The 26,191-nt window shown below is 35.2% G+C and overlaps 2 protein-coding genes across 2 annotated transcripts; one reads left to right on the top strand and one right to left on the bottom strand.

The window, feature by feature from the left end:
- Positions 1-10,477: 10,477 nt before the first annotated feature.
- LOC107996724 (phospholipase A1) lies at positions 10,478-13,067 on the top strand. Its single transcript, XM_017054903.3, has 2 exons — positions 10,478-10,906; positions 11,075-13,067. Exons 1-2 carry the CDS (start codon positions 10,603-10,605, stop codon positions 11,824-11,826), a joined length of 1,056 nt encoding a protein of 351 aa, XP_016910392.1. The 5' UTR covers positions 10,478-10,602; the 3' UTR covers positions 11,827-13,067.
- Positions 13,068-13,975: 908 nt separating this feature from the next.
- Positions 13,976-23,788, bottom strand: LOC107996844 (T-box protein 2-like). Its single transcript, XM_017055128.3, has 6 exons — positions 23,641-23,788; positions 23,390-23,541; positions 21,670-21,820; positions 17,531-17,852; positions 15,549-15,695; positions 13,976-15,453 (listed from the first exon to the last, which is right to left on the bottom strand). Exons 2-6 carry the CDS (start codon positions 23,487-23,489, stop codon positions 14,935-14,937), a joined length of 1,239 nt encoding a protein of 412 aa, XP_016910617.1. The 5' UTR covers positions 23,490-23,541; positions 23,641-23,788; the 3' UTR covers positions 13,976-14,934.
- Positions 23,789-26,191: the final 2,403 nt, after the last annotated feature.

Here is a 26,191-nt window from a genome sequence, read left to right as displayed (position 1 = left end):
ACTTTATCCGTAGGACGAAATTAACGAAATTATTAGATTCGTTCTCGTCGGTAACGCGGTAACAGGGGATAAAATGGAAAGAGGATAATGGTTTGGTTTATAAATTGGTTTGAAAATTATTTCAATCCTTTTACGTATAACGTTTGCTGTAATAGCTTGCTGTAACAACAATATGTGAATTTTTTTTTTTTTTTAATGAGCGAGAGATCATCATCAGGATAAGTTTTCATCGGAATTGACGAGTTGACGCGATTCACAATGGATCGTGGTAAATGGATCTACGATCTGGAACGAGAAGGAGAGGGGAGAGGGGAGAGGAGGGGAGAAAGGTAATCGAAAAATCGAGCCGTCGATGGTTTACGTTATCGGCCGTTGAGCCGCCCGACGACTCAACTCGAGAAAATTGAAGTACGGTATCGATTGCGTTTATATACGTGAAAAGAAAACTATTATTAAATTGGATACGACGATTCAGAGACTCGAGACTAGCTGACGACGCTTCCTTTGTGTTCGAAAGAAATTGCGCCAAGAAGAGCGTGGCCGAGCAAGAGAAATGTATTTTTCGAGGTGGCCTGGCAAAAGCCAGGACCAGCTTGACCCATTCCTCCCGTTTTCGTTCTAACGGCTCTCCTCCGCCATCACCTCCGAGGTAATCACGGCTGTCGCTGACCCACCATTTTGTTTCGTTCCAAAGTGTTTCGGCAATCCCTGCAATCCGGATCCAAGAACAAGTAAGGAGGAGTATCCCTTTTTTTTCGAGTATCCTCCTCTTGCGATTTAAAAACGCATAGAATTATAGATAGGGTGCGAGATTGTAACGTAATCATAGAATAGATGTTGAATTTTAAGGTTACAATTCGTTTCTTCTTGTTGAAACGATCAAACGCGTTGGGAAAATTGTTCCTTTTTTTCTTTTCCCTTTTCTCTTTCGTCACGTAAATGTTTTTTCATACTTGTAGTGATAAATCCCGGAGAAAAAAATGTGTGTCCACGCGAAGAATCAGTACGCGGGCGGATAGTCACGTATACGTACGATTGACAAATTTCACAGTCGTTTCCCGCGTCAACTCGTTCGAATCATTAAAATTACCCGGTTGAATTGGTGCCTTCAAAAGCAGCCAGCATACCAACGGTCGAATACGATGACGGTTTAAATGTTGAAACGCGTTTGAATTTCATCACGGGCCAGTGGCCATGCCTCTTTCAACGTGTGTTATTAATGTCCCGCCGAATATTCGACATATTCCTCCACGCCGCAATTCCATTTTCGAATTAAAGCGCGCTACCGGCGATTTCCTCTGCTTTTGCCAAAAAAAAAAAAAAAAAGAATCACATATTAAAAGTGATCAAACTCTCGCTACGTTGAAATAGCTCGGGTCAACGTTTATGGCAACCAGAATTTTTTCAATATTTTTTTAACAATTCACAGAGACAAATAAAGAGAAAGAGAGAGAGAAATATAAAGATCGACGGTCGAAAAATGATCGATTTTCGAAAAAGGATTTCTACGCGTAATAGAGAAAAGTATATAAATTTTCACGCGTTTCATCGATAAACTCGCAATAAAATTGGACAATTTTGACAATTTTCGATCTATCTCTGAGAGAAGTTTGTATAAAATAGCGCGTGCGCTATCTTTCCATCTTCAGATTGTACGTTTCTCCTTAAGACGATTAGACTTAACAAAAGAGACATCCTTTCCTCGTCAACGAGATTAAGTAGCAAAAGTAGTTTTCCCCATCGTTCGACCTTTAACTCCTTTAAAATCGAATAATTCCTCCAATTGCAAAGAAAAAGAAAGAAAGGAGGAAAGAAAGAAAAAAAATCCGACTTTCCACTATCGTTGAAAACAAGCAATTCGATTGGCTTTCTGTCGTTCCGCGCTTCCTGCGTAACGAAGAAAGTCACGGTCGAAACGCGGAGGATCGGAGGAGCGAGGATTAACGATTTCCGTTCGGAAGGACGCCGGTTTTTCGCAGCCGTCCGAGACGCGGATAACTAATTCTCGATTCTGGAAGGAGGAGAGATACTGGGGGGAGGAGGATTGGACGTGTATACGTGTGTGTGTACCAGTTGCAATGAATTTCATCTCGAGGATCAAAAATAGACTCGAGCCAGGCTTTTTCCCCGTGGCGCGGCGTCGTCCAGCTCGCGATATCGGCGCGTGCACGGAACATTAAGCTTCTTTCTAACGAATGCGCGTTGCAATATTTTTCGGGGCACATATCCGCGCGATAAGAAAAGTTGCGCGTTCTTGGCCGCCACCGCGATATTCGTCCTTCCCTCTTTTTCACGCTCCTCTCTACGCTTCGCCATCCTGTCGAAAATTACGCGTCCAATTCCGCTCGTAACATCTTCCGTTTCTTTTCACGCCAATTGCCAATCAATTGTGGTATGCGATTTTTTTTATCGATGTTAAAGTGACGCGAAATCCAAAAATAGATCCTTAGACAAATTCATAAAATCATCCTACAACTGCGCCATTGAATTTCTGTTCAAGCGAAGGAAAAAACGACTTTCACAACGTCGTATAATTCGACGAGAAAAGTCTCTCCGTTTCCTCTTATTTACCCTTTCTGGATCTGCGCTGAAACGAGTCCGTTCTCGATCCTCGATCCTTTCATCCTCTTCTCCTCATCTTTCTCGAGTTCTCGGTATTCTTACAGTTACCATTCCCTTTCCTTTTCCTTCTTATTTCCCTCTCTTAATTATTCCACTCATCTTTCCCCTTCCTCTTTCTCTCTTTCTTTCGTTTATCGCCGCGTAAACCGGCCACGAAATACGAAGTACACACACAGTGACAGTGTCGAAGGGGTGTGTATAACGCGGCCAGTGATTCATAACGCGATCCTATCCCACCAATGTACGAAATATTGCGATTCCACGCCACCGCCTTAACAACGGAGCCTTCCCTCTTTTCCAATTCCGCCCTCCCCCTTCCCTCTCTCACTCGCCCTTTCTCACCCCCCTCGCGAGCCCGGTCCAGCTCGGAATTGGATCCGAACTCTCCGTGTTTACGCGGTTTTTGCGGCCCTCCGCGTCTCGGACGGTTTTTCGCATCCCTCTCCCCTCCCCTGTGAAACAAAGTGAATTCGAGTTTTTTTCGCCGCGCTGAGCACGCCACTTTTTCCCATTCTCCTTACCCCCGTGTGTACCATCCCCGTTTGGGGGGAATTTCGACGGAGAAACTTGCGGTGGATGAGCTTCTATCGCGTGAGTACACTGTTTAGTACTGTTTCTTTCTTTTTTTCTTTTTTTTATTAGGTAGAAAAAAAGAGGACGCGTGCGATACACTTGGTTTTGTTTTCGGTATCTTTCTGAGGATGGTGAGATGAGAAAACAAATTCACGATTTGAATATGATCTTTCCATATTCGAAGGTGTGTAAATGTATTAAATATATATCGATGATGGAGAGATGAAAATTGGAGAGGATAAGAATTGTGAATTAATTATATACATCATGATGAAACGAATATATGTTTCATCGGATTGATGAAACCGTCTCGTTCTTCCCATCTGTTAACTTTACTTCAAACATATTTCACCAAGCAAAGGATAAAAAAAAGAAAGGAAGGAGAACGTTAATTTTCATAAATATCGATTACGAGATTAATTAATTTCCTTTTCTCTTAGAAAGAAAACTTTCTCTCTCTCTGTTTGTATCACGATACATCGTTGCGCCAACAGAAGCAGAATCAGAATCGATGTAATTCATAAATTCACGGGTATACCGTTCCCATCGGTGTCCAGTTGGAAACAAGTCGCGAGATAGAACAGTTTGGACGGCAAACATTCTTCCGTGGCCGTAGAAATCGACGTCTCCATTAATTAGACCACCGGTCGATCGAGCGTGCGACGGACCACGTCGCCATCGCAGCCTCCCGTGAAATTGTCTTCTCGCTGATTTACGACGCGTCCTCGCTTGCTTCACGTATTATTTCCTGCACCCTCTTTTCCCCCTCCAAATTTCCTCCCTTTCGTCTAATTCTTTCGTGATCGAGCGCGGATTCGATAATTTTTCTAAAGGAAATTCTCGTGTCGCGAAAATTCCTCTACCTAGAAGTTACTTATTAATTATTCCAGCAGTTATTTATATATTTATAAGATAAACTTAGTCCAATTTTCGACAAAAGTTCGTAAATGAGAGTTAAAAAATTCGAGGTGAGTCGCGATGCTTGAGAAACGTCTGAATTTTTTATTTACTTTACGGTTTGTGTTTGATAGAAATTCTGAGATGGGAAATACTCATCATCGTCATTAATCATCTGTCGCAATCTATAACGATTGTAGAATGATTGCGTTGAGCTACGCTTAAAAAAAATATTCGATTGATTCTATAAAAGATAATACGAAAAATTTGAAAATGATAAGGAAAAGGAGGGAACAGTGTGTGACTCAGGTTTTTACTTTCATATAATCAGCCAATCAACCCCAGCTCGTAACTGCAAGGGGTTGATAAGTAAAATAAATTGCTGCGTCGTCTTTTATTCAGTTCATTAACATGCATCACTTATATTTTATATGAATCGATATATAAAGCATTATATTTTTTCTTAATTATGAAATTTTGATTTTTCTTTCTACCGTGACTTTTACATTGCATTATCAAATAGAATATATTTAAATTTATATTTGCCATCATACTTAGATACTAAAATTTTTAGTATTCTTCTGCCATCTCTTAAATCTTAAGATTTTTTATCCATCACATTTATTCTCGATTCACGCTTCAACTTTAAAATATTATTATTAAAGAATGACTGCCAAAAAGTTGTAAATTTTGTATAACATCAATATTAAGGGGAAAAAAGTAAACTCTCTACTTACAAAAATCTGATTCCTTGGTTGAATACAATTATCCAAAGACAAACTAAAAATAGTCGAACCAAGGATAGTCGAAATTGCGGAGGGAAAATCACGTTCATATCTTGGCGACGATTTAAGAGGTCCCGCAACGTCAAGATCACTGAAAAATAAAAACGAAAGAAGAAGTTAAAATCCTGCCTGGAAAACGGGGGTAACGAACCTTTTATCGCCGATAAATCACACGGAATTACGGGGGCCGCCTAATTACCTCTACGCGAAAGATAAATCAGCTGGTCCTCGTCACGAATGCGATATTCACGCGACACCTTCGCCGGCAAACAAGAAACTTGCTGCGGTGGCACTTGACCCTTGTGCACCCCCAATATAGTTGGCGATATATCTGGCGACCCAGGACGCCTGTCAGGGAAGTTGGTATGTGTGTTAAAGAGTAGAAATGATCAGATATGAAATATTGAAGGTTGTAGAAATCTTTCGAATCGTGAACATTGAGGGGAATGAAACGAGGAAGTGAAAAATGAAGAGTATGGGGCGAGAGGAAGAAAGAGAAGGAAAGAATAAAGGACAAAAGGGGGAAAAAGAGGGTTGAGAAGAGGACGACGGGCGTCGATGAGGAGGAAAAAAGATGGAACTTTGGGGGGAAAAAAAGAGTGAAAAAACAAGGGATGTCGGAAAATGCAGAATGCTGACTGTTGGGATATCGTGATAGCGTTTCTCGAAGAACATTCGGGGTCAATCAAATAAAAATGAAACGAAGGAAGAAAGCGCGAGGAAAGAGACTGCAAGATATCGAGAGTGAAGAAATAGGAAGGAATAGAATGTAATGTTTGGAGATTGCGGCAACCTTTTATCGAAATTTTGCAAAATATTCGGGCCGATTTCCAAAGGTTCTTGCCTGATCTCTGGACGAGTCAAAAGAGGATGATGAATATTTGGTTCTTGTTCTCAGGGACATGAAATATTATTGAATCGATGAACAAGATGAGGAAATTTTATCGAGTTAAATTTTGTATCATAACCGAAAATATTCGACAATTTTTATTATTTGATTTTTAATTGAATAATATATAATTGAAATTTTTTTTAGAAATATAATTATTTCATAATGTAATAATTATATTATATATATATTATATATAACAAGGATGCTATATTGTATATCACGTTTACCTTGTTTTATCTCAAATAAATAAAAAAGATAATAAAGTTAATCAGATAGTATCGGTAATGTTTGAAAATTGTTGAATTTGTACAGTAATTGGTGAGAAAAGGACAGAGATAGGGTAAAATTATTGAAATCAGCGCCATCTTCAGAGTGCCGCAAATGAAACACATATATAAAGGACAGAAAATAATTAGAGAAGGATAGAGATAGTGTAAGACTTGACTATTAGCGCCATCTCTTGAATTTTAAGAACATTTCTTCCAAAAAGATGTTCTTAATATTCGAGAGATGGCACTGCATCTCAATTCTTATTCTACCTTACCCTATTATACAGAATTGACTGTTAACGCCATCTCTTGAGTATTAAAAATATTTCTTTCAAAGAGATATTCTTAATATTCGAGAGATGGCACTGCATCTCAATTCTTACTCTACCTTATCCTATGTATACAGAATTGACTGTTAGCGCCATCTCTTGAGTATTAAAAGTATTTCTTTCAAAGAGATACTCTTGATATTCAAGAGATGGCACTGCATCCCAATTCCTATTCTATTTTATCTACTTATTCTATTTGAAGAGATAACTTTGATACTCAAGAGATGGCGCTGAATGTCAATTCTTACACTATCTCTATCCTTCTCTTAATATCTTCTGTCCTTTTTATTTATGTTTCATTTGCGGCACACTGAAGATGGCGCTGATTTCAATATTTTTCCCTATCTCTGTCCTTGTCTCTCCAAGGAAATAACTTTGATACTCAAAAGATGGCGCTGAATGTCAATTCTTACACTATCTCTATCCTTCTCTTAATATCTTCTGTCCTTTTTATTTATGTTTCATTTGCGGCACACTGAAGATGGCGCTGATTTCAATATTTTTCCCTATCTCTGTCCTTGTCTCTCCAAAGGAAATAACTTTGATACTCAAAAGATGGCGCTGAATGTCAATTCTTACACTATTTCTATCCTTCTCTTAATATCTTCTGTCCTTTTTATTTATGTTTCATTTGCGGCACTCTGGAGATGGCGCTGATTTCAATATTTTTATCCTATCTCTGTCCTTGTCTCGCCAAAGAGATAACTTTAATATATGGAAATAACTATGATATATAGGTATTCAAGAAATATCATTGATTATTAATTCTTACACTATCTCTGTCCTTCTCCTAATATCTTCTGTCTTTTCTATATATGTTTCCTTTACGGTACTTTAAAGATGGTGCTAATTTTAATATTTTTTCTATTTCCATCCTTCTTGCACTATTTAGTTTCGTTATTTATATTTATTTTATTAATTCTTGCGCTGATGCCGATTTCTATTAATGTTATTACATCATATCCAATTTATTCATTAAAAATTTTAATAGAATTCATTCCATCCAATTTTTATATAATTCAAGTATATATACAGTGTCTGAAAAATATGAAAATACCAGTAACTAGAGATTTCTGAAATAATTTCAAATAATATTTTCTACTTTGCAAAAGTTCCATTATAATTTTGTTAATGAATTATTAATAAAAAATATTGATCAATCATAGAGTATACAGATTAATCAAATGATAGCAGATAGCAGAGTTAAATATATACTAGCGCCTAAATACTAGTCCAAACAACATATATCAAAGAAAGTCTATTGAATATAATAAATGTTTTTTTATCAAACAAAAATTATATCAAGTTATATTTTATTCAGAAACAATAAATAAACTAATTAATAATAATTAATTATTACAGATATAGGACGAATAAATCAATTTTATTCATCATTCAAAATAAATAATAAATAATGAAAAATTATAACATAAAAAAATGAAAAAAATAATTTTTAATAAATAAACGATAAATAATATATATATTTATATATTTAGAGAAAAGGAAAAAGAAAAAAAAATGATAAAGATGGGGAAAAAAATGATAATGATAAAGATAGAGAAGAAGATGAAAAAGAAGATCAATATAAAAAAGGGAAGAAATTCTATACGAATATTCTATACGAATTTATACAATTAATTTCATTATTCTTGATTAAAATGATAATTCAATTTTGTTTCCGAAAATATTTATCAAAAACACATTTTTTTTTAATATGTTGCTTAGATTTGTTTAACATATATCCAACTACTATTGCAGTTTGAGTAATCTACGTTTTGTGATTCATCAGTATTTTTTATTACTCATAAGAAAAGGAAAATGTTGCTTTATAAAGAAAATTATCTCAGGAATATCTAGTTAATTCATTTCTACATTTTTGGAACAAGATTTTTGGGATATATAGATTTCATATATACATAGATTTTTGAATTTTATATATTTTTGTATTTTAATGATATATAATATTTTACATTCGTGAGAATAACTAGAAGAGTGAGGCAATGAGTATATTACTAAATATTAATATAAGATAAGGGTACAAGTATGTAATATACAAAATGAGGTTAAACTAAGATACTTTAAAAAAATAAATAGATTATGGGAATTTCTCAAAATTTTTAATACTTTCACCTCGCTTATATATCAACAGAATTGAGAACTTTCTCTTTAAATATATCCTCTACGTATCAATTTTGTCGTTTATGCAAAACTAATTATTTTATTTTATTTTATTTTATTTTTTAAATAATTGAAATAGCAATTTGAATATTTTAAATAGTTGAAAAATGTTTATATTATATGTTTTATAAAGTATTTTTTATATATTTTTATTTATAAAAATGAAAATTTGTGTTTATAATATTTCTAAAAGAATAATTTCATTTACTTCCAATAACATGCTAACAAAAGATATTATTTTTTTATTTCGAATAATAAAATTTTTTCCTTTTAAATAAGTAATATAATATAATAATTTAAAATTAATTATTTTCGTTAGAATCTTAAATTTTTAAAACAAGTCTTAAATTTTTTAAACAACACACTTTTTCTTAAGAATAGTATGAGAATAATAATACTTCTTGCACGATTGGAATTAAGAATAACGGAAGTAAAAAACTCTAACGAACCATGAACTATTTTAATTAAAACGTCATTTTAACATCAATTTTCCATACTTTTTACCAATATTTTATATTTAATGAAGCATTTATGAATTACTATTAATAATATTATTACAGTATAACAAAATATACGTAATAGATTATGTTCCAAAAATGTAGAAGCACATGTAATTAATTAATTAATTGCTATTCATATAGGACATTCAATAAAATTCCTCTCCTTTTTTTATCATTTTTCTTATCAGTCCCCCCCCCCTTCTTTGATCATCCTGTTTTTGTTTTCTTTTTATGATCCTTTTCTTTTTTCTCTTTTTTACTTTTCTCTTTCTTCTCTTCTCTATCACCTTCCTTTTCGATCTTTATTTATCAACATTCTTCTTCGTCTTCTTCTTATCCCTTTCTTTTTTCCCTTATCATCCTCCTCTTCCTCTTTTTTTTTATCACTCTTCTCTTCTTTCCTTTTTTATTATTTTTCTTTTTTTTCTTCTTTATCATCCTCCTCTTCCTTCCCTTCTTTATAACCATTATAATCTTTTCCTTTCTTTATCATTCTTCTCTCGATAAAAAAATTTTTATTATATTTTACAATCTTTTATCAATATGTTGGTTAGACTTGTTTGTTCAGCCAACAGTACATACCCAACACTATCTTAACTAGTCTGTGTGTTCCGTGATTGGCCAACGTTTTTTGTTAATAATTCAAAAACTTTAACAAAAATTTTTGCATAAGAAAATGAAATCCGTTAAGAATTTTCATCAATTTTAATCGATATTTTTAAATGTTTAAGATATATCCCTGTATATAATTAACAAAATTCCATCTTATTAAATTTATAGTACATTTTCCACGCTTTCTGCCAATGTCCTAATTTGCATACGTGATTATAAGTTGATATACTTTCATCTTTTTTCTTCATTATCAATATTACATGGATTTAAGAGAAACATTTCACAAGAAGAAAAGAAAGCATTCCCTGTACCTCTGTTTGAGTTTCAATTAGTCTCTTAGTTATTGATAAACAAAAGAAGAATACCGGTGATTTCGATACAAGTTGGGTGCCAAATTTTCACTCGAAGTTTCTAGAGGCATCTTGATGCACTTTCGCAACTTTCCATAAAACACATACATATATGTACGTGTGTGTGTGTGTATATATATATATATATATATCTTTCTAGATTCTCGGAAGTATTATTAATTCAAAGTAAAATATTGTATAAACAATTAAAATAAAAATTAATCTTAATATTCAAAACTTGTAACATCACAAAGTAAAAATTATTTTCAAAACTCACTTAACAGAGAATAATCTATAAAATATTTATCAATAATTTTCAAAAATCTTCATCTTCAAAAATACCAGACAAATCATAAGTACAATTAATTTCGATTTTAAAACCTTGTCCCCATTTATCGTTCCTTCTCTCATAATTGATGATACGTAGCTTCAAACTCGTTCACCTTTCCTCCCAATCATCTAAGAGCCCCCTAATTGTGTAACGAACATCGATAGGTGAAAATGGTGGGAGTTGGACGATGACACTCGAAGAATCACCGTGCACACGATCAGTTCTTATATCGCCACGGTTACGGCGAAGCTCTTCTGTCGCGAGATGCTCGTTTCTACGCAAATGTACTTGTTCACCGCACTGTTCCTCGGAGTTTTTGGTATCAACAGGGAGCCACAGGGCCCAATCCAGGAAGCCATCCAGAATGGTGTAGCGGCGCGATACAACAAGGAAAATTGCATCTGGAGACGAGGGAATGACAAAGATTCGTGTCCCGATCCGGACGTTCGAATCTATCTTTACACGAATGATAGACCGAAGCGAGAACTCGACTCGAGGGAGTCCGACTGGCTGCGTCAGGATTATGATCCAACGAAAGAAAATGTTCTTCTTATACACGGATATGCAGGTGCATGAATATTCGTTTTACTTAATACACTTGGATCCAATAACGGAAGAAAGAAGATCTTCTTCCGTCAATCAAATCTTATAATTTTCCATCTCTCTTTAACTGAACATTGAATTTGCATGAACATCCATTGCTATTGTCGAAACTCCGTTTTTCTTCTTTCTTCAGGTGGTGACGACACCCTCCCTATATCCGTTCTTCGCGACGCCTATATCCGAAACGGCAGCTACAACGTGTTCCTGGTAGATTGGGGTGCCCTTTGCGCCTCACCCTGTTATCCAGCAGCCGTATCGAACCTTCGTCCAGTTGCTCGTTGCCTAGCAGCCAGCCTGACCACCTTACGAAACCTTGGTCTACCCATCTCGAGGACAACCTGCGTGGGACACTCGTTAGGCGCCCATATCTGCGGGATTATGGCGAACTTTCTACTGTTCAGGATGCACAGAATAATCGGTTTAGACCCGGCCAGACCCCTCGTACGTCCCGGATACGTGAATCGGTTGGACAGCGGCGATGCGGACTTCGTCCAAGTGATCCACACGAACGCCGGATATTACGGGGAGGGTGGGCGCATGGGGCACGTGGATTTTTGCGTGAACGGTGGAAAAGTGCAACCATTCTGCGAGAACAAGCCGAATTATCAACTGTGCAGTCACGTCTGGGTCGTTTGTTACATGGCAGAGAGCATCGACAATGGGGGCCAGAATTCGATGGCCGAGCCGTGCACGAGGAGGTGCCCTTCCGGGCCGAGGATCGCTCTCAGAGCCGGTGAATATGTGACAATGGGGCAGCACACACCGGTCGGAACCAGGGGCTCTTTTTGCTTCACCAGCAAGTATCCACCTTATTGCCCTAAATATAGGAACGGGCGTGGTGACGAGAGATGTTGCGTACCGGAAGACAAGCCTGCCACGTTCTAGTGACAACGAGAAAATTATTGTAAGTTATTGTAAAAGGGATATAATTCAAGACTGTACATAAAACACATGAAACATAATAGAATAAGACGACTCTCTTAACAAGAATTAATAAATTATTATTAACAAATTAGGTATTCATAGATCGATATTTTCTTGTTTTATATAGAAATATTCGAACAATTATTCGTACCAAATTTTAGAATATAAGGAAAAAAATGTTAAGAAATTTAAATTTATCATTAGTGAGCAAAGGAACGTGTTTATATCGTTTTATAATCTTATCATTATTAAAACAATCAGAATATGAACTCGTTAGCTAATCAAAAAAATATGTACAATAATTTTATGACAATTAGGAACAATCAGGAATGCCAGTTAACACAAAACGTTCGGTATTTATTCAAATGGAAAATAATTATATCACTCACGGTTAAAAAATACACATAGCACGTTGTTTGTATTACGAATTAATTGATATTTAAAAAAACAGTGTATGAATGGTATTCCTCGTTGCTTAAGCATACAGGTGTCCGAGGACAAGTGGATCTTCGTACGGTATCGCGACGCGTGTAGTCCAATTCCGGAACATGATTGCGTATTCAGCCCCGGTACATACCACCCGGAAAAATCTTACGTTCGTGATCTACCGACCTATCAATCCCGTTAACCGCTCCACTGAACCTCCTATAAATGTATTCATGACAATGTCCACCAAGCGGACAACTGTTTTGTCAATCTTTCCTTGCGAAGCGCCGTTGTGCAACCGATTGTTCCAATGATTTGCACGTTCGTGTAATGTTCGTGTAATGATAACCAATTTCCTTGATAAAGTTGCATAACGTTCTAATTTGTTGCTTCTAATTGATTGCGAAAAAGAAACAGCGGTTTCGAGGTCTCCCAACATTGTACACCTGCAAATTAAGAAACATTGTTAGAAAAAATTATCAATGAAAAATGTGTTCTTACCTTTTTGAATGTTTTGTTATTTATTTCGACAGAGTTTGCTTCTTTCCATTCTAATTGTTTCATTGTTGAGAAATTCTTCGTATAGCTTTAGTTTAAAGATCTTCTTTTTTTATCGTTTTTAAATTAATATCTTATTCTTAGAATGATTTTTATTAAAAGATTCAAGAATAATGTGATGAATAATGATCTTTCTTTATAAGAAATTAATATGTACTTTCTTATTGTACGATATCTAATGTAACATATGTAAGAAATAAATAAAACTCAAAACTGAATATTTTCACTCGATTTTTTAGTGTAATATCCGATATTTTAATTGTTATAATGAAAAACAAGCATTTAAAAAAGAATCCAGATCCAGAAAATTCAACGTACCATCTGTTTCCGTTCTTCTAGACTTCCGACCGATTTCGTCATTGCAAGTGTTGTTCAAGTGCTTTGCATTCTCACGATTTGTCCGATGCACAAGTGCAGTGGTTCAGAGACATTACAATGTACAAGCAATTTCTCCGAGAACTTAAATGAAAAAAAATAGAATGAATATTGAAAGAAGTTATTGCACGGAAGCTCGTCGACAAATCCAGACATCATCGAGTAGCGCCGACGAACCGGCGCCCTGCTGTTCCAAAAGTGTTTCGGGAGACATCGATACCAGAAGTTGCCAAGATCCTTGGAAAGGCGACACATAGACGCGACACGATCTTCAACAACAAGAACTCGTGTCTCTTACAGATACTTCCTCTTGAGGGCAGTGGTTTTTGAAATTTGTTTAATAACTCGGCTATCAATATGTCTGTCCAAAGATCTTCCGCATTACATAATGAAAAACATTGGTCTTGTTTCAAGGTCATCTTCGGAGAATAACATTTCATTTAACTATCACAAGTATTTCTTTTTTTCAATTAAAATTAATTTATTTTAGAATTAATATATGCAAATGAAGTACGACAAGACATTTGTCAAGCTAATTTTCATTATAAATTCATGGATAGGTATTTAAGATTTGATTTGAAGATAAAGTAGAATTTGTCAACCTATACTTCCGTAGAAATTTAATCAATAAAAATTATATATGTTTAATGGAAGTTATTCAAGGTATTATTTAGAGTTATATTTCAAATAACAAATAATTTTTTAAATAAAAACTGGAAATGATTAATGAATAATAAAATGTTACGTTACATTTTCGTATAAAAGGTAATTTATTATAATGATAACGAGTAAAAAATTATATCAATTAGATTTAAATCTATCTTAAGTAACGAATTATCGATAAAAATATTTTGGTATTCGAGCGTAATGTACAGAGTGAATAAGTAAAAATATGCACAAATAAATGCTTTTTTTTGATTGACAATTATATAAGTAAAGAATAATACAGCGTTTGTAATACTGTCAGACTCCCATTTTTTCGTATGCTCGTTACATTTTCAGGAGTAGCATATTTTAAGAATCACGTATTCTTAATAATGATAATTATATTTATAATAATTATTCATTTATTCTTTTCATAAGGCACTAGATTGTACTTATTTACATTAATTTTTATTAGTCGCTCGTATATTCGCTTATTTCAAGCACTTGTTTCCATTCAAAAAATATATTCTTCATTCTTTCAATTATATTACCGTTTAATTAAATCACTTAATACTTCATGAAGATTTCATTATTTCATTACAAAAATTCGATGCATCTATTATAAAGAACTTTTAATGTAGTCAAGAATTTGTTTAAATCTTTGGTTCTATATTAATGATTTACTAGGAATATAAGTGAAATTTTAAATATATCTTATCACTTGTAAGAAGAAAGACATTCTTTTCATTTTTTCTTCTTATAATCTGTACAATATTTATATATATATTCTTTCGAAATTTCAGTCCTATTTTATTCGCTTCAACATGATTGATGGTGTAACTAAATCAAACAACACGTCTTGTTATATAAACTTCATACTCTCCATGGTTTCTAATTTCAAAAAATCTTTGGTTCCTCGATACAAGATTCGATACACGCAATGGAAAAATCCTTTTAGCGTATTTTTTTTCATCTTATATATAAATAAGTTATTTCAGGCATCGAACAAATCTGTATCGAACCATATATTTCATCTATTTTATCGATGAAATTTCGTAAATTGTTTCATCCATTGGTACGGTAACTTCGCGAGTCTGGATTCATCACCAAGGAGGGATAAAACAGGCTAAAATAATACATGGGAAAATTGAAATCGTAGAATCTGGGCGACAAGTTGAACGACGAGGTGGACGAAATCGTGGGCGACGAAAATTGTGGAGAAGAATCGATCCATGGCCTGTGCAATCTCGGTTGCGCCTCTCGATCGACATCCTTCGACGTCGGTGAATTTCTGTTTCCGGATAAGAGAAGGGGTGGACTGACTCCTCCACAACTACTAATCCCACTGTCGTCCAAACTTCCTGTTTCGCTGGAGGCTGTTCTTGGTCTTTGATTGGCCACATCCAAATGATTCGCTCTGTTCGTCGATTCAGATTCCGGAAACACGGTCTCATCCTCGTCGTTGATGCGACTCAATCTCTCCGCTTCCGCCTGAAATTTTCTCTTGCACCTAGATTGACCATTGTCCCGGAATCCCTTCGCGAATTTATTGTTGTTGATTTTCAACTTGGTAATGTTTTCGTTCTAAAATTATAAGTATGCGAAATTGTATATTTACGAATTAAATAAATTAATTTATACATAAATTCTTTTTTAATTTTCGAATTATTTTTTGATACCTGATAAGCGGTTACGGCAATGAACTCGGTTTCACGGAACATAAAGGACGAGGCTGGTTGACTGTAAAGATCGCTGATTCTGGTCGCGTCGTCGCAACGAATGATCCAAATTCGCGGAATATATTTATGCATAGAAGTCAAAACAACCTGTGAACAAAAATTATTAACTTAGTAGAGGTAAAATAAGTTTAAAAGAATGAAATATTGTTAGGTATTATATTGCATTTTTTGAAAAAAAGTTACACGTCGCTGATACATTTAGAAAGTATATCGCGCAAAGCTGATGAAGATTCCCGCTTTTTTGTCGTAAAGGAGAAAACATTCCCTTCATTCGGACAACGTTCTAACGTAGCCGGTAGAATTTTATTAAATTCGTAATTAGTTTGAAGAATCGGCTAAAAGGGCGCCGCTTCGTCGAGATAAGTTGGCGCCTTGCTAAGGATGCCGACGACGATGGAGACAGACGCGATTCTCGAAAACCAGACTGGCCCTTCAACCTTCCCGGAATCACACGCTCTCGAACTATTCAAAATCCTGTATAAATCCTGCATGCTAGATACTTCGTTACTTCATTGATAGAACAATGTACTCGTCCATTAATATTCAAATTTTCATTTCTATATTTTACTTTTCTTGCTACGTCGATCTATTTATTTTTTTTTTAATTTGAAATCCATTATATTTCTCTATGTTAACAAAATGAAAAATCTTCAAATATTGATAATAAAAAGTAATGTAATAAAAATTTAAAATTTAAAATTGACAGAAGGAACAGCGATAGAATGTTGAAGAAGAAAAGAAGAACCATTGTCGAAAAAGGATCGCGTGCGAAACGAAAAGGTATCTTTCGTTTTAATAATCACTGCTCAGGTATTAAAGGTGACGCAGATCCGCATAAATAATTTTCAGAATATTGGTGAAAAATTGAAAGAGCTAGGGGCGCCATTGGGTAAGCCAGCTGGCCAGGATTCATCCTGTCGAGGCATAAACAAACACATTCGTCGAAGAAAGGGAGGTATATCGATTACAGGGTGTCGTGGAGCGTGTTAATCTTCGTTCTTCACGGACAACAGGCAAAACCGATGTACCCAGCACCGTTTTGAGTAGCTTAAGTCTCAGGAAGGTAAGTGCACGCGGCATCTTCCACTTTCCCTTCAAGATTTTAATCCCAACCCCGGCTCTTGTGCGCTGAGTTTGGTCATTTTACCCAGTTAACGAAGCCTCCTGTTATTTCGCCGACCTAACGCATTAAGAAAGGAATATGGGTTGACTCATGTCGAAAAAAAAGGACGATGTACATTTGGCCAGGTATAAAAATTATCGATGCTACATATTTGTGAGATGATTTGGCAGAATGAAAGAAGAGGCGAAATTTTTAATGTTAGTATCGAAAATTATAAAATATTCTAAGAAGAAAATAAATAAAATGATGGAGTAGAAATAAAAAAAAATTTCTTTTGTTTCTAAATACATAGAATAATAAAAATATTTATGTATATCGTTCAAAAAGGAATAAATATTGGAAGAATCATCCGTGGAATGAAAGTTAGAAGCTAATTGAGAACGAAGTAGGAATTCTCTAACTCAAGGTTCCCCTTTTTTTTTAAGTAGGCCCCTAATCGGAAGTGAAACGAGTAGCTAAGAGGGTGGATCCGTGTGTGGCGACCTCCCACATGCGACTCGAAAAAGGAGGCAAACCGTGAGTCGAAACCAGAGACGCGCAAAGAAAGAAAAGGAAGAAGCATTTAAGGACATGCTGGCCTGTCCAAACATGGGACATCTAGATAAATGCCGCTACCGTTTGCTTGCCTATTCCGGACTTCCGTCAAATCTTTTCACTCTTTTTTTTAAATCAAAAATCGAGGAGGAATTAATGAATTAATATTCAATCTTTCAAACGAATCGATAATTTCAAAAATTTTTCATCTAACAATAATAAATTTCTTTTTTTTTTTTTTAATAAATTCGAAAAAGGTACTCACGTTATTCCTAGGATCGACAGCGTTGTTAGTCAATTTTAATTTATCGAATTTGAGCGGTTGTTGTTGCATCCAATGAGCGCCAGTCTCGGGACTATCCGGATGCAAGTAAATTCTTCGATCGATTCCAGGCTGCAGTTCTGCTGGACCAATCGACGTCCATCTTGCATTCCCATAACCTTTCTCCAAACTGCCAATACCACTACTGCCGCCGCCGACGTACTTGTGTCGACGATCGGATGCCGGCTCCACTTCGAGGAGGACCCAATAACGAGCACGACGTTCTAATCCTGTGATGGTAAGTTCGATTGATGGGAACATACGTCTGTAACGAAATCACATAAAAGTTTCCCTTATGAATAACATTCTCTAACAAATTTCGTAAAAACCGAAAGCAATAAAAGTGCAATAATGAAAACAATTATCATCGATTAGTTAAAAGTTATGAATTCCTAAGATTAAAAAAAAAATTACCTATCTTTTTGCCTTAATATGTCTATCATTTTGTCATTTTATAACAAACACATTAAATTTTCGTTTCTAAAATAGAGTGCAAAATAGACTTCTTCAACTTACAAGACTTAACGTCAAAGTCATTTCATCATCATCTTCTTGACATCATTACGATAAGTGTGCTCTTATTGCACACAGGTAGCATAAGCAAATAGAGAACGAAGGGAAAAATTCGTAGTCATTAACGTGCCAGAGACAAGTGGGCGTCGCCGAACCAACGACTCGAACTGCTGTTACTTCCTGCGACTCTTTAAGTCTTAAGTTTAAGAACATCACGGCCCGCTATCTTTCGATCCCGACAGCAAGTTTTACTCGTGTAAATATTTCAAACGCGCGGATAATCCCATGAGTAAATCCCATCAAAAGTCAATCTGCGGTGGTTCGGGACGTTTGCATACCTAATTGCAGATTTTCCATCATGGCTTTGTTCTTTCTTTTATTTTTCGCTAAAGTTCACAGCCCGCTGTACAACGATTATCACTCTCATGTCTGCTTTTGAATTGCGAATAATGTAACTTTCTTGTTCTCCATTTTGTAAATTGTATTTACATAGCTATTAGAATAACATAACGCATTTTAGACTAAACTTATGTGAATTTGTGCTACGAATCGGTGAAAGTTACTTAGGCGTTAAATCCATGGATTCGTTTAAATCTTCGATTACGATGGTACCTGACTCCTCGGTATTTAAAAGGAGTGATATATATCTAAATGGACGCAATTAGCAGTGGAAAATCCATCGAATTCTCGAACTGCATTTTAGAAATCACCGTTGATCCTCTACATTTGAGACACATTTGAAGTCTCAAGCGAAAATTATACATAATCGCAATACCGTACTAGGATTTCGATAATTATATTTTCTATAATTATTAGCCATTGTTAAAATGAAATTTTTAAATTGTTGAAGAGAAATCGCCGGGTAACGAATCGAGTGACAACTGAAATCAATTACTCATTGATTGATTTCAAGTTGAAGAAATATGTTCTCAGGATCGACGCAATTCTCGTCGTTCAATCCACTAAAAGTGGCGCCCTTATAAGTGGAGGATTACGCCGTCGCGACGTCTGCTGGAAGACCCGTGCGCCGATGATTCGAGCGTGTCTGGTCCTTTTAAAAAGCCTCTCGAAATTATCGAACAAGCAGATAATACCGTTAATAGCGTGATAGAACAACGCGTGCAGAACGGCAGCACGCGCCTCGCTTCCCTTTCATCTCGTAGATTAGATGAATCAAAAATCACGTGGCACTAAATTTTATATTCAAACAGCAACTTGAATTATAAATACACGTTACAGTGGTAATATTATCGATTCGATTCAATTTTGATGAAAATTTGTATGGAACTTGAAAGAATTTCAGATATTTTAAAATATTTATATTTTTACTTAAGATGAAATAAAACGACAATTATGAATACCTTCTATAGATTCGTACGTAAAGACGTAACAGTAGTGGATCGGTAACAGGCGAGACAAAACGTATCTTTGCTTCAGAAGAAAGGATCCTTGTTGTAAAAGAGAAAAAGGAAAACGAAGGAGAAGAGAAAACGAGACTAGGATCTAGGAATAACGCTTCTGGGTTGCACATTTTCATTCGTGAATCTATCAGTTGGTGAAAAGCGAGGGAGAGAGGCAAAAGCAAAGAACCAAGGGAGGTAAAAAGAACAAGAAAATGGGCAGATTGTGGAAAACAAAACGTATCGAATCTCGCCAAAAGGAAACAAGGAAAACGAACGAATCGATCGTGACGCGGAATACTGATTAGTGAATACAAGGCCTGAAACGGAATGCACGTGGTTGGCACGTGGTGTTCTCGCAAGGGAAAAATCGTGGCTGGACCGGAAGGCACGGATATGCGGATGGACAAACACCTTCGTAACTATTGTAAAACCTGAGACCGCCCACGAATTGTCGGTGACCAGTCGTTTCTTTTATCTCGATTATTCGTGGTGTGTTGCTTTCTCATTGACAATAGAAAATAAGATCGGAGAAACGAATCTTTCGAGCCAAATGTCTAGTATATGGATGCATTATTGCGAAAGTAATATTATTTGTTTATTATTCGTTATTGCTAGTTTTTATTATAATATATAATAATAATATTATTATCGCGTTAACTATGTTTCTATGCGATTTATTCTACAATGATTAATTGTTTTTCTTCGTAGTTATTAAATTAATTACACACAGGATTTCACACATAAATGATTTTGAAAAAATTCTTCTGCGTTTCAAAATATCTAAATTAAATATTCAAAATAAGTTTCATATTTGCAATTATTTTTCTATACGATAATAAAAATGAATATCCTGAAAGATGTATATTTGTTCAAAAAGAGATAAATTTTTCCAAAAGATAAAAAATTTATAATCAATAATTGTACATGTGTTTATGTATATCACGTCACACGTGACAAATCTTGAAATCAATTTCACACGTACTTGTATGTGAAAGAAAATTTATTTGTATTTCGTAACACGTAAATGTTTCAGATGACCGGATGTTACAAAATATTTCAACAATCTTGTCACGTTCACGTCACGTTGGCGTTTTCCCTCCCCTTTGATTTCCGCGTTCACGAAACAAAATCATCTGGCTGACATCAGCGAGTTATCTTACGCGAGATACAACGCGAAATTTCTCGGTAATCTTATCATAGATAGCCACCGCCTGCGCATTTGAAAAGGAGTGACCGGTAGCTCGATCGTTTCCGGTGTCGAACGGCCGGAAGTGATGGTGATTCGTCCTGCATCCGTCCCACGACTTTTCCCCGCAAAATCTACCTTCGTAAAATGATTCGAAGATCGGTGTCATCGATAAACGTGGACACCGTCGTCACGACCTTACTTTTACGACCTTCCTTGACCACCTTCCGTGAAACTAATCGCTCTATCGTCGCTCAAAAGCGTCCCTTCTTTAAAAGTGTCCATTTACCTTCCACGGCTGACACGTAACTACTGCGTATAATACTGTGTGAAACTTCGCGTCCTAACGATTTGCCTCATCGTACGTAAACGATAGTCATCGTTGGAATGAGAGATATTTTAGATTTTATCAAAGTTAAGTAGCATAAAAAGTCTCGATTATAAATTCTTAAATGATTTCTATGCAGAAATATTGATCGATTGTGACTACTTTTCATTGGTACAGAGCTGTCTCTTCATTTCATCATGAAGTGAGAAAAGAAAAAACAAAGAGTTGAAAAGGAAGTTCGTTTTTAAAATATATAGTTGTATCTATGTACGATATTATGAACGAGGAAAAAAATTTCTTTAGTGAAAAAGTGGAAACTATACAACTGTGGAAACAATCGTGAAACAGGTCGCATTTTTTCAGGTGAAGACGGTAAGGGTTTCGGCAGCGACAGAGGGTGTGGTCGCCATGGTGCCTGACCATTTCAGCCCCGACGGAATTCAAGATACAAAAAAAAATAAAAATATCTATTAGATATATTCTTATTTTCACTTTCGAATAATCGTCGATTTACTTTAACGTTATATCTAAAAAATTTTTATTAAACAAAATATATATATATATATATATCAAAACGTGTATTTATATACATCATTTGTAACATGAATATTGAGTTCTTAATGATATAATTGATAAAAAATCATGCACTCACCGGCCTCCTTTCGTAATCACCATTTCCGTGGTTTCCGTGTGAAATTGATACCACAATTCCCGATTTTGCAATTCAACCTTCACTTCCGAAGGTAAGGGAGGTCCTCTACCTAGACTCGGTATTGACCATGCGTTCGGATTCGGTATATTATCTGAAACATATTGACGTCAATAAATTAATATTTATTTCTAAATAAATTTAATTTCATTATTTTTCTCAAATTCTTCTCAAATCTTCATTTCTTTCCCATCCTTTCGTGATAAAATCATTAAAATCAAACTTATAATATGCATCCTTTTCTTCTGTTAGAAAATAATATAATCAAGCGGCTTACACCTCCGCTGTGGATCGTCAAGAATCGTACCGAAGAGGTTCATTAACTCTCCCAACAATAATTCCCACGAATCTACGGGACCATGACTCCCGGTAAAAGATAAAACAAACAACTAAGGCAAATTATACTCACAGACGAGAAAGAAGAATGATATTTTCGCAATAGAAGATAGAAATCATTCACGCAAAGAAAGAATAACGGAGAAGAAAGAAAAAAGAAGAGAACATTGGAGTCTTCCTTGCAAAATCGTTATCCTTTCCACTTCGTCTACATAGACACTAGATGGACAAGCGAAATAGGGACAAAAAATTGCGCGGATCAGGTAACTCGAATGCCGGGAAGAACACCTTTTCCAAGTGGATCCTATAGAGGCGTCGTAGCTTGGCCGCATGAGCGATTCGCCCTGCACTTGTCTCGCGGTTCTGCGGTTGGGGCATTAGGCCCCGGCTAGGATAATTGCGGCCATCGGTTCGTCTTCTTTCTCTTCCTGCCGAGGGGACATCGGTACCGAGCCGCTGTATAGAGCAGATAACGATTGCCCGTTCGACCGAAAGTCGGCACCTTTCATCCTCGCCCCTGAACGAGGCTCGCGCGGATCTATGTCGCCTCCGCGGCCAACTTGACGCGTATTAAACTCACTCCTCTTTTCACAGGAACTACTTTCATTATTTTCCGCTACACATGGGAAATAAAAAAAAAAAATTGAAAAACTACGCGAAGATGAAGATCGACAATCGTGATGCTTAAGTGGTACGCGACTGCATTCCGTGCGACTTTAATTGGATAAATTGGAGAGATTGCCATGGGAGGTCGGTGTCGAGATCGGATAGGGGCAAGAGGATGAATTTCTATTTTCTAATTCATACGATACTTATGATATTTTTAGTTTTTCGAATTGATTTTTGATCGATATGATCGCTTTGAAAATATACTTTTGTATAGATATGTAATACGTATAAAAATTATCTTATTATGAATACTATATATAAGACAATAATTTTAAATTGAAATAAAATTTTGAAAAATTTAGAAAAATGAATGAAACATCTCGAAATTGTGATAAATTTATTAATTTAGCAATTAAATTATAAGAACTAGAAAGCCATTGCATATATAAATTTATCGATTAAAATTTTCTTATGATTTTTTAATTCTGAATTCTTGTATCACTCGTTTAATTATTATCAAAATTAAATTTCCAAAATTTAAATTAATAAAAAATTCGTATTATCATTCCAAAAAAATATCTATTCATTCGTATAACTCAATCATCAATATTAAATACTAGACTTGACATAAAAACTCTGATTGTCGGAAGGAATTTTAATATAAACATTGCATTCGTATCAAGTTATATTTATTTCAATGTAAAAACATTTTACCAACCTGATCTGTGTCTTCGAAGAGGGATCTGTTGTTGACGGAAGAATGTTTGTGGATGTAATTGCAATTGCAATTCCATTGGCATTGTCATGATCGAATTCATCTTTAATCGATGCACTACACCGATTCTATCAATTTTATATCACTGGATTGCACTAAAACACGAAAATTCGTAGAAAAACCTATTCGTCGAAGTACTCAGCGTTAACGCTTAGTGACGACTAAACGTGCATTTCGGAATTGCACTCTATTACCACGATCCATCACTGCATTCAATGGTTATCCCTCCTATTGGTTGACGCTTTCTCCCCACTGTACTAGCGCCGCGCCCACGCTGATCCCATTGGTCGATGCAATTCCAACTTGGTTACAAGTAGCTGCGAAATATCTATACATCGAAACACCCACGATGCATTCGTGCTGATGAAAGCAATAAAAAAGCATAGAAAATATTAATGAATTAAAATGAGCACCGAATAAAAATAAAAACTGTGGCACAAAATTCAAATTCTTATAAAAGTAATCATATAAAAATTGTCCTTCGAATTGAAGATAAAATTTTAAAATAAAAAGAACGCATAATACATAAATTAATATTGTTTCTGCATAGATTTTGAGTATACAAAATAAATATTTCTTTAAATCTTTTCTCCACTATACATCATTTAAAATAAATCCCTTTCTTTAAAAATGATCCTTCCTTAAATTCCTTAAATTTTCCGAATACAATTATCATTGCAACTATTATTATACGAATCAGTAGCAAATTTATTATGAAATTGCCTTCCTTCTTAACTAAAATCATATTTTTTCCCTGAAAAAAGAAATTTTCCCATTCCTACAATTAATAAAATTAAATTCCTCAACCGATCCAGCCTACCCGAAAATCTTTCAACGAAGAAAATCACGCGAGGAGAAAATCAGATGACACCCACGAAGCCGCGTCGGTTAACACGCTCGAATTCGCGCGCTCGAAATCGGCGCATTTGAGACGTTCGCGCGCATGCTGTCCTGGCACACGATCGCATTAAGAAACGATGCACGCCGGGTCGTTAGGTACAAGGGAACGGAGGAATCGTCACCATAAATTACGGAATCCGGGCGAGCAGACGGCCGTTAATAGTTTGTTCTCGAGTCTTGGAGACGAGACGAGGCGAGAAGATAAAATCAAGAATCCGTCCGCGGTGCGTCGGCGGTCAAAGAGGAACGGAACGAAACGGAGCGCCGCGAGATACAAATCTACGCTTTTCTCGCTCCCTTATGCGCCGTTTTTCTTATACACCACCGCTCTCCCGCTTGTCGTCGCTTCGCCCTTTTTTTTTCTTTTCTTTTCTTTTCTTTTCCCCCTCCTAACGTAGAAAACGTATCCCTCGCCGCCTACGACGCCGGTCATCGCACCATTGTAGTGGGTTCCAGATTGTGGATTAACTGTAAGCGATACCCACAACAAAGCGCGCGCACTTTTACCTGACAGCTCCGGCTACCTGTAGTCCTACTACTTTATGGCAGTAGTGTAATGCCTCTCGATCGTGTCATCGTCAACTATTTCGAGAATTACCGAGGTTGAAGAATATTCGACGTTATCAAATCCCCGAGAACGATCTTTATCGGTGAATATGAATGAACGACGTATACATATATTTTGTCGATACATTTGTATTTCTTGGTGAATCAGAATTGCAATGTGTTAATGATATTACGATGACACGCGATTTTATGATGTTTGTGTTCCGGATTTGTAGAACGAAGAATTGCTGATTGATCTTGTTATTCTGTTATTTATTCCTTTCGTTCGTTCGAATCTGGAAAAATACGCGAGAGTTTTAATTTAATTTTTTAAATAGGAAAATTTTTAAGTGATAGAACTTACGAGCGGATTGATAAATAGTGAATATTTCAGATAAAAAGATGGTCGAAACTTTATTTACTTGTATATAGTATTTGAAAAACTGGAAAATATTTCTGGTAAAGAGATGCAGCTGTTTTCGAAAAGGGAAAGAATTTCGTTCTGCAGTTTATCTCAATCTACAGTTTATCTAGTAACGAAATGTTTTCTTGCAAACCGACATGTGCATACAAATTTCTTCATTCTGTTCCTTTCGTGAAAAATGAAAAAATAATAATAAAAATAAAAAATAAGTTAATAATTAGAATATTGATATATATTTTCCATCAAAAATAAAAAATTTATTTATAACTGAAAATTAATTTTTTAAAAATTTATTATTTTTTTAAAACAAAAAAAATATCTTATAAAATATTTTAAATAAAAAATATTAAAATATGAAATTAAAAATTATGATAATTTAATTATATATACTTTAATGTAATTAATATATAATTGTTTCATAAAATTAATTTGCCTTTAGAATTGTTCTATATCTAAATAATTAAGTAAACAATAGTATTACTATCATCACGAAAAATACTATAATCTCTTTTCAGTAATAAAAGCTCACGCCTGCTGGCAGATCAGTTTCAAGTTTCGTCAGTAGGGGGTCTCTTGGAATTTTACGTCCTTTTCAAATCCGACTATATATTTTCCTCGATAATTGGACAGCTTAAAAACTATTCTTCGTTTAATCCTTTTGATCCTAAGTATTTAATGAGATGTTAATCATTAGATATATTAATAATTTACTTAAAAAATATATATGACATTAAATAAAAATAATAAAAATTAACTATAGATTCAAATCGGAGATCGATTACTCTCTTAAATAATCAATAAAAAATTTTCATAAGTTTTTAAACATATTGAATTAATATTCTGAACTAATCTTCCAATTAGAACATTTAACTTTT

Source organism: Apis cerana, linkage group LG2 (assembly GCF_029169275.1).
Source record: "Apis cerana isolate GH-2021 linkage group LG2, AcerK_1.0, whole genome shotgun sequence".
Lineage (NCBI taxonomy): Eukaryota > Metazoa > Arthropoda > Insecta > Hymenoptera > Apidae > Apis > Apis cerana.
Note: the sequence above shows the minus strand (reverse complement) of the source record. Positions and strands in the feature narration are given on the sequence as shown.